This window comes from Boleophthalmus pectinirostris, unplaced genomic scaffold (assembly GCF_026225935.1).
Source record: "Boleophthalmus pectinirostris isolate CB_2022bp ecotype Guang Dong unplaced genomic scaffold, ASM2622593v1 HiC_scaffold_2, whole genome shotgun sequence".
NCBI lineage: Eukaryota > Metazoa > Chordata > Actinopteri > Gobiiformes > Gobiidae > Boleophthalmus > Boleophthalmus pectinirostris.
The window spans coordinates 44,134,633-44,142,317 of NW_026571152.1; the positions used below are offsets into that span (position 1 = coordinate 44,134,633).

At 42.0% G+C, this 7,685-nt stretch overlaps 1 protein-coding gene across 1 annotated transcript in view; it reads right to left on the reverse strand.

Moving 5' to 3' along the window:
- Positions 1-7,552, reverse strand: part of banp (BTG3 associated nuclear protein) — a 128,870-nt gene extending 121,318 nt beyond the window's left edge. The window contains exons 1-3 of the mRNA XM_055155930.1: positions 7,527-7,552; positions 5,972-6,061; positions 4,089-4,249 (exon numbers count right to left, since the gene is read on the reverse strand). Of these exons, the coding sequence (XP_055011905.1) occupies positions 4,089-4,249; positions 5,972-6,061; positions 7,527-7,552 (277 nt within the window). The remainder of the gene's footprint in view (positions 1-4,088; positions 4,250-5,971; positions 6,062-7,526) is intronic.
- Positions 7,553-7,685: the final 133 nt, after the last annotated feature.

Below are 7,685 nucleotides of genomic sequence, written 5' to 3' on the forward strand. Positions count from 1 at the left end.
GTCTCACAAATCACTTCACGTCATTTTGTTTGTATTCTGAGTTCTTCCTTTATCACGTGAATAAATATCGTGAGTAAATATTGAGCCCAAATGTCCCTTCGACCTGATTTGATTTGATTCTGTTCTCTGTCTTTGTATCATGAGTCTAAAATAAGTTTTCGTGCAAAGGCATAAGTGTGTGTTTTGTTTGTGATTTAGTTCATAAATATATTTTATTTTCAAATCGAACCTCTCACCTCCTTTTTTTTTTGTTTGTTGCGGCCTCGGCTCAGGGTCTGGACACATTAAATAAATAAACCTTTGTGTTCAGTTATGCTTTAATGATCTTTAAAGTTAAAAGTATTTGTGTGTATTTATTCACACTGTTCACACTAAACTGAAAAAGTGACTCCAGATCCACTTTTGTTCATCTCAACTTTAGTTTTTTGCATAACTTTGGCAATACTGCACCAAATATCACCAAAATTGACCAGTTTGTGTATTTTGTGATGTATTTTTAATGTCTGTGTTTCGGTGTTTTCTTTCCAGATCACATTAATTAAACTGTTTATAATCAAAATCCTCACACCTCTGCTCCTTCGGTACATTTTTGTCCCATTGACTTCTGTTCAAAATGGATTTTTTACTGGCATAACTTTGCCAGTGTATTTTTACTTTTTGATGTTGTTTTTTTTATCCTTTGGTGTTGAAAACCCTTTAGTGTCTTTTAGAATGTTTAGATATTTTTCTTTTTACTGTGTATCTTCATTACACGGTTATATCAGTAGAAAGACATTTGTACACGAGTCCAGACTGAAGATATTTGAGGTTAAAATGATCTGGATGTGTTCTCGAGGAGCCCACAGCCTCTGATAACCTCAACACTCATTAAAATTACTTGAAAGATATAGGGAAAAAGTGTTGTTTTTTTTCATGCAGATAATGTGATACTTTTGATACTGTCAAAAATGGCATGTAAAGAGGTAAACTGTCAAAATATGATATATTTTTTTGGTATGTATGATCAGGGCAGAAGTAAATCGAGACTTTGATATAAAAAAGTTAGATAAAAATGCATACTGCATAAAAATATTGTGGTATTCTTTTCCGGTGTACATTTTTAACACAGAAAAACACAGGTGTGATTATTGTAACGAGGTTTAACTGTGTCAGTGTCACTGCACGATCCTCATCTGCACTGAACAGGAAACACAAAACTCTTCGATTTCATTTCAAACAAACTCACGACGACTCGAGGTCGGTGACGTGTTTTTCTTATGATGGTTGAAGTTTGGACAAAATCAAACAAATAATGATCATGTCAGTTTCTGCCTTTGGCCTTTGCACGAAAAATTATTTTAGTCTCATGATACAAAGACAGATACAGGAAGTGACAAATCAGGTCACAGGGACATTTGAGCTCAATATTTTTCACATACAAATACTTTTTTCATCATAGCAGCTAGAGCCTCAACTATTTTATTTTAGTCTGGACAAAACAGAAACTTTTAAGTAATTTTTCATCTTGGAGAGTTAAAGTCTTTTGCCTGTGTAGAGCAGAACAAGTACAAACTGTATGAGTGTGAGTTGTACATTTACACACACGTACACAGACACACGTACACAGACACACGTACACAGACACACGTACACAGACACACGTACACAGACACACACGTACACAGACACACACACACGTACACACGTACACACACACGTACACAGACACACGTACACACACACACACAGACACACATGTACACAGACACACGTACACACGTACACAGACACACGTACACAGTACACACACACGTACACACGTACACACACACGTACACACGTACACAGACACACGTACACAGACACACGTACACAGACACACACACGTACACAGTACACACACACGTACACAGTACACACACACGTACACACACACACACATGTACACATGTACACACATGTACACAGACACACGTACACACACACACACAGTACACAGTACACACACACGTACACAGACACACACGTACACAGTACACACACACGTACACAGACACACGTACACAGACACACGTACACGTACACAGACACACGTACACAGTACACACACACGTACACAGACACACACGTACACACGTACACACACACGTACACAGACACACGTACACAGACACACATGACACACGTACACACACACAGTACACACACGTACACAGACACACGTACACAGTACACACACACGTACACAGACACACACGTACACAGACACACACACACACAGTACACAGACACACGTACACAGACACACACACGTACACAGACACACACGTACACACACACACGTACACACACAGTACACACACACGTACACAGTACACAGACACACGTACACAGACACACGTACACAGTACACACACACGTACACAGACACACGTACACAGACACACACAGTACACACACACACGTACACAGACACACGTACACGTGACACACACACACACACACATGTACACACACACATGTACACAGACACACACGTACACAGACACACGTACACAGACACACACACACACACAGACACACACGTACACAGACACACACGTACACAGACACACGTACACAGACACACGTACACAGACACACACACACACACACACACACACACATGTACACACACACAGTACACAGACACACGTACACAGACACACGTACACAGACACACATGTACACAGACACACGTACACAGACACACATGTACACAGACACACATGTACACAGACACACACACGTACACACACAGTACACACACACAGTGTACACAGACACACATGTACACACATGTACACAGACACACATGTACACACACAGACACACGTACACAGACACACATGTACACAGACACACGTACACACGTACACAGACACACACGTACACATACACACACACATGTACACAGACACACGTACACAGACACACGTACACAGACACACACGTACACAGACACACGTACACAGACACACGTACACACACACACGTACACAGACACACGTACACACACACACGTACACACACACACGTACACAGACACACACACGTACACACACACAGACACACACGTACACAGACACACACGTACACAGACACACACGTACACATACACACACGTACACAGACACACACGTACACAGACACACACACGTACACAGACACACGTACACAGACACACACGTACACAGACACACACGTACACACACGTACACAGACACACACACACACACGTACACACACGTACACACGACACACACACGTACGTACACACACGACACACACGTACACAGACACACGTACACAGACACACGTACACAGACACACACGTACACAGACACACGTACACAGACACACGTACACAGACACACAGTACACAGACACACACGTACACACGTACACAGACACACGTACACAGACACACGTACACAGACACATGTACACAGTACACACACATGTACACAGACACACATGTACACAGTACACACACATGTACACACACAGACACACATGTACACAGACACATGTACACAGACACATACACACGTACACAGACACACACGTACACAGACACACACACACATGTACACAGACACACATGTACACAGACACACATGTACACAGACACACATGTACACACACAGACACACATGTACACAGACACATGTACACAGACACATGTACACAGACACATGTACACAGACACACATGTACACAGACACACATGTACACAGAGACACATGTACACAGACACATGTACACAGACACACGTACACAGACACACACGTACACAGACACACACGTACACAGACACACACGTACACAGACACACATGTACACAGACACACATGTACACAGACACACGTACACAGACACACATGTACACAGACACACACGTACACAGACACACACGTACACAGACACACGTACACAGACACACATGTACACAGACACACGTACACACATGTACACAGACACACGTGTACACACACATGTACACAGACACATGTACACACACACATGTACACAGGAGTCTGCAGGTGCGTGTGAGTGTGAGCTGGTACCTTCTGAGTTGAGCGTGATGAGGGTGACGTTCTGGCTGCTCTGGACGCAGCCGTTGGACACAGAGTCACTGGCCTCTGAGCCGCTCTCCTGCTCCTCTTGGCTCTCGTCGGGACCTGGTACTTTTACCAGGATTGTGTTCTGACGCTTTTTAGCAACAGTACTAAAACACAGAGAAAGAACACACGGTGAAATAACAAAACAAAACAAAAAATCACTATTTATTTTGGCTTTGGGTCAGATCTTTTCTCCATGTTCTAGTCGTTTCTTCTCACTGACCCTCTGAAGTTGTACTTGAAGTGATTCACGTTTGAGGAATCTTTAAATAGTTTATTTACAAGACTCCATTTCGTCGTTCTCTGGTACAAACCCGCGCGCCCGCTGCGACCCGCGCGCCCGCTGCGACCCGCGCGCCTGCTGTTCTTCATGGGTGATACTCGTAGGTTTGTGCAGCGTTCTTCTCCTGTATTCAACTGGAGCTGTTCAGGTTCATCATGGTGTTTTATTGCAGTTTTCACATGTTTTCTGTGTATCTGTATCTGTTTCTTCTGTTTTTCTTGACTTTTACATGACGCACTTTGGTCAGCTGAAGTCGTTTTAAAGGTGCTATAGAAATAAACTTGAATTTCATTTTATTTCATTTGCTGTCATGATGTTTACGGCCACGTCAGCTCTGTTGGACACCACAGTTTTCAAAGGCCGAAGTCGCAAATGTTTTCTTTTTACATTTTAGTTCAGTAAATGTGCTTCTCTCATTAAATAAACTATGAAACAATTTAAATAGCAAATACCTTGATGAAAGTGACGTGAGTTTGTCTTGATGGTACCATTGGAAATCTCTTTGCGGTTTATGTTCTGGAGCCATAATTCCCATCTTTTTTTCGATAATTCCCTTGTTTGATCCTGATGAGTCATTTCCAGAGGAACAGTGAAGAAACAAATCGTTTTATCCCTTTCAGAGCGTCTAGAACAACCAAATACACAACAAAACCTGCCCATGTTTCTCCGATGCTGCTGAAGCCAATGACATAGAGTGTCCGGTGTCATGGCGGCGTAGGTACCGTTGTCATGGGCGACACATGACGGTGCAAAGCCTCTATAGTCGAGTTTGAGCCGACGTCATTGTTATTAAAAGCGCGTTGCTGCTGGGAAATATTTTGGTCGGAGGCAAGAAACACGGTAGCGTCAAACACAGTGCGTAACCTCACGTATTTCTCCTCGATAATGGTAACTTCCTGCTGCATTATCAGATGCACAAATAGAAACACGGAAGAAGGAAAATGTCTTTTTCGTATTCTGAGTGAAAAGAACCACTAACGGTGAATTAAACGACTTTCAAACATCCGCAGAGCAAACGTAGAAGATCCTAACAAACCGTGGACTCAACAAGTTCAACAACACATCCAGACTCTTGGAGGTTTTCATCTTTTCTGCTGTGAATGGCCCAGGAGTTTCCACCAAGTCATTGTGGATATCACCCAAGTGAATATTTGTCCAGGTAGTTGGAGATTCCGACCAGAAATGTGGTTTGGTCCAGGTTCTGTCGGGGTTGAAAAGGGTGATTTGTCGTCCGTTGATGTTTATGACCAATTTCTGGTCAAATGGTCTTGGGTCCTCTGCCGTTAGAGTGGAGAAATAACCAGGATCAATACCCTTTACGTGCTTTCTCGCTCCGTCCATCATGTTGAATTAGTGTTTCTTGCCGCCGACTAAAATAATTCCCAGCATGCAACGTGCGCTTTTGTCAACAATGAAACTCGCCTATAGTGCAGAAAATACGGTAAACGGGGCAAATGTCACAGTTATAAGAGAATGATCGACAGGGGTCAGAGGTCAGAGCTGCAGACACACACAGGACTCGTTTAAACAAATCTAAACGACTCACTTGCTCAGCAGATTTTCAAGCGGAGTGTCTTCTTGGCTTGAACCTTTCGTGGGTTCACTGCTCACTATGACGTTCGTTTGAGGAACAACACTGAAGAAAAAAAAAAATACAGTTCATTAAATGCTTCAAATTCCTAACTGGAGGCACTGCTCTGACTTTAATCTGAGCTTTATTTTAACAAAGTCTGACCAGAAAGAAGTGACTTATGGGAACTCCAACAAAATGTGCTCTTTAAATCACTTTTGAGCTCTTCAAACCTTTTTTTGGCCGTGTTTGCAAATACATTTTTATCACTTATTTACATTTATAAACACTGTTGGGCAAGTGACTTTAAACTGTAATGTTTTATTTATGACGTGTTTCTGTCATTTCAAAGTCATTTGTTACATTATAATATTACTGTATTTAAAATGTAAAATATTACACGACTATTGCAGCACTTTTAAATTACTCTCAACAAAATAACTGTGCGAAGATGCTGAATTTTTGCGCCGTATAGGCACTGAACCAGGACTAAACCAGGACTAAACCGAGGACTGAACCAGGTCTAAACCAAGGACTACACCAAGACTAAACCGAGGACTGAACCAGGTCTAAACCGAGGATTACACCAAGACTAAACTAGGTCTAAACCAGGACTAAACTAGGACTAAACCAGAACTGAACCAGGACTAAACCAGGTCTAAACCAGCATTAAACCAGATCTAAACCAGGACTAAAAAAAAACTGAACCAGAGCTGAACCCGGACTGAACCAGGTCTAAACCACGACTAAACCGGAGCTGAACCAGGACTGAACTAGGTCTAAACCAGGACTGAACCGAGGACTACACCAAGACTAAACCAGGTCTAAACCAGGACTAATCTTGGACTAGAACTTGTAAGATCACACCTTGCTGACACCCTGTCTCCGCGCTCCAGGGTTTAACTGCGGTTCTGCGTCGGTCCTTTCGCCCGTGGTCACCTGACGGTCTACGCGGGCGTTTCACCGCTGCTCATATCGCAGTGATTTTAACGAATTTGTATGAAGAAAAACCCACTATTCAATCCAGATTAACAAAGCTTTGTAACGCGCGATACTCACATTTGTACACAGCAACGCCACATTACTGCGTTACAGCAAAAAGCAACACATTACAGTAATTCGTTACTTTTATAACGCGTTACTCCCAACACTGTTTATATAATTCTGCCTTATTTCACTCCAGTTTCACTCTTTATTATTATATTGTATTGTGTTCTTTGAGCTCCTGCGTCCAAATAATTTCCCCTCACTGAAAATTTCTCTGATCTGGCCAAGATTTTAAAACTTCTCTCAGGTTTTTCATCTTGTTTTCAGATTTATTATCTATTTACTCGTTTTGAGATGCTTCATTTTAGTCTAGAGGTAGTTTATTTTAGGAAAACTTTTCAAAGTAAATTTGTCTTGCTGCATGGACAGATCAATTCTCTACTTTCAAGTCATTTTCTGATAGATTAAGTATTTCTATCTTACATTTCGGCCAAGCATTTTTGCCATGTTGTGGATTAATAAAGTTTGTCTAAGTCAAAAATACGTGTCTCTGTGGTAACTGAAGAACATTCTGCTAATACAAGCGTCACGAATTTCAGACTTCTGGTCATCGTGCAGGTCACACTGGGAAGTATTCTCTGAAAAAGTGAGCATCAAACCTCCATGTTTGTTTTCCCAGTGGGACGTGTCTATTGATAAAGTC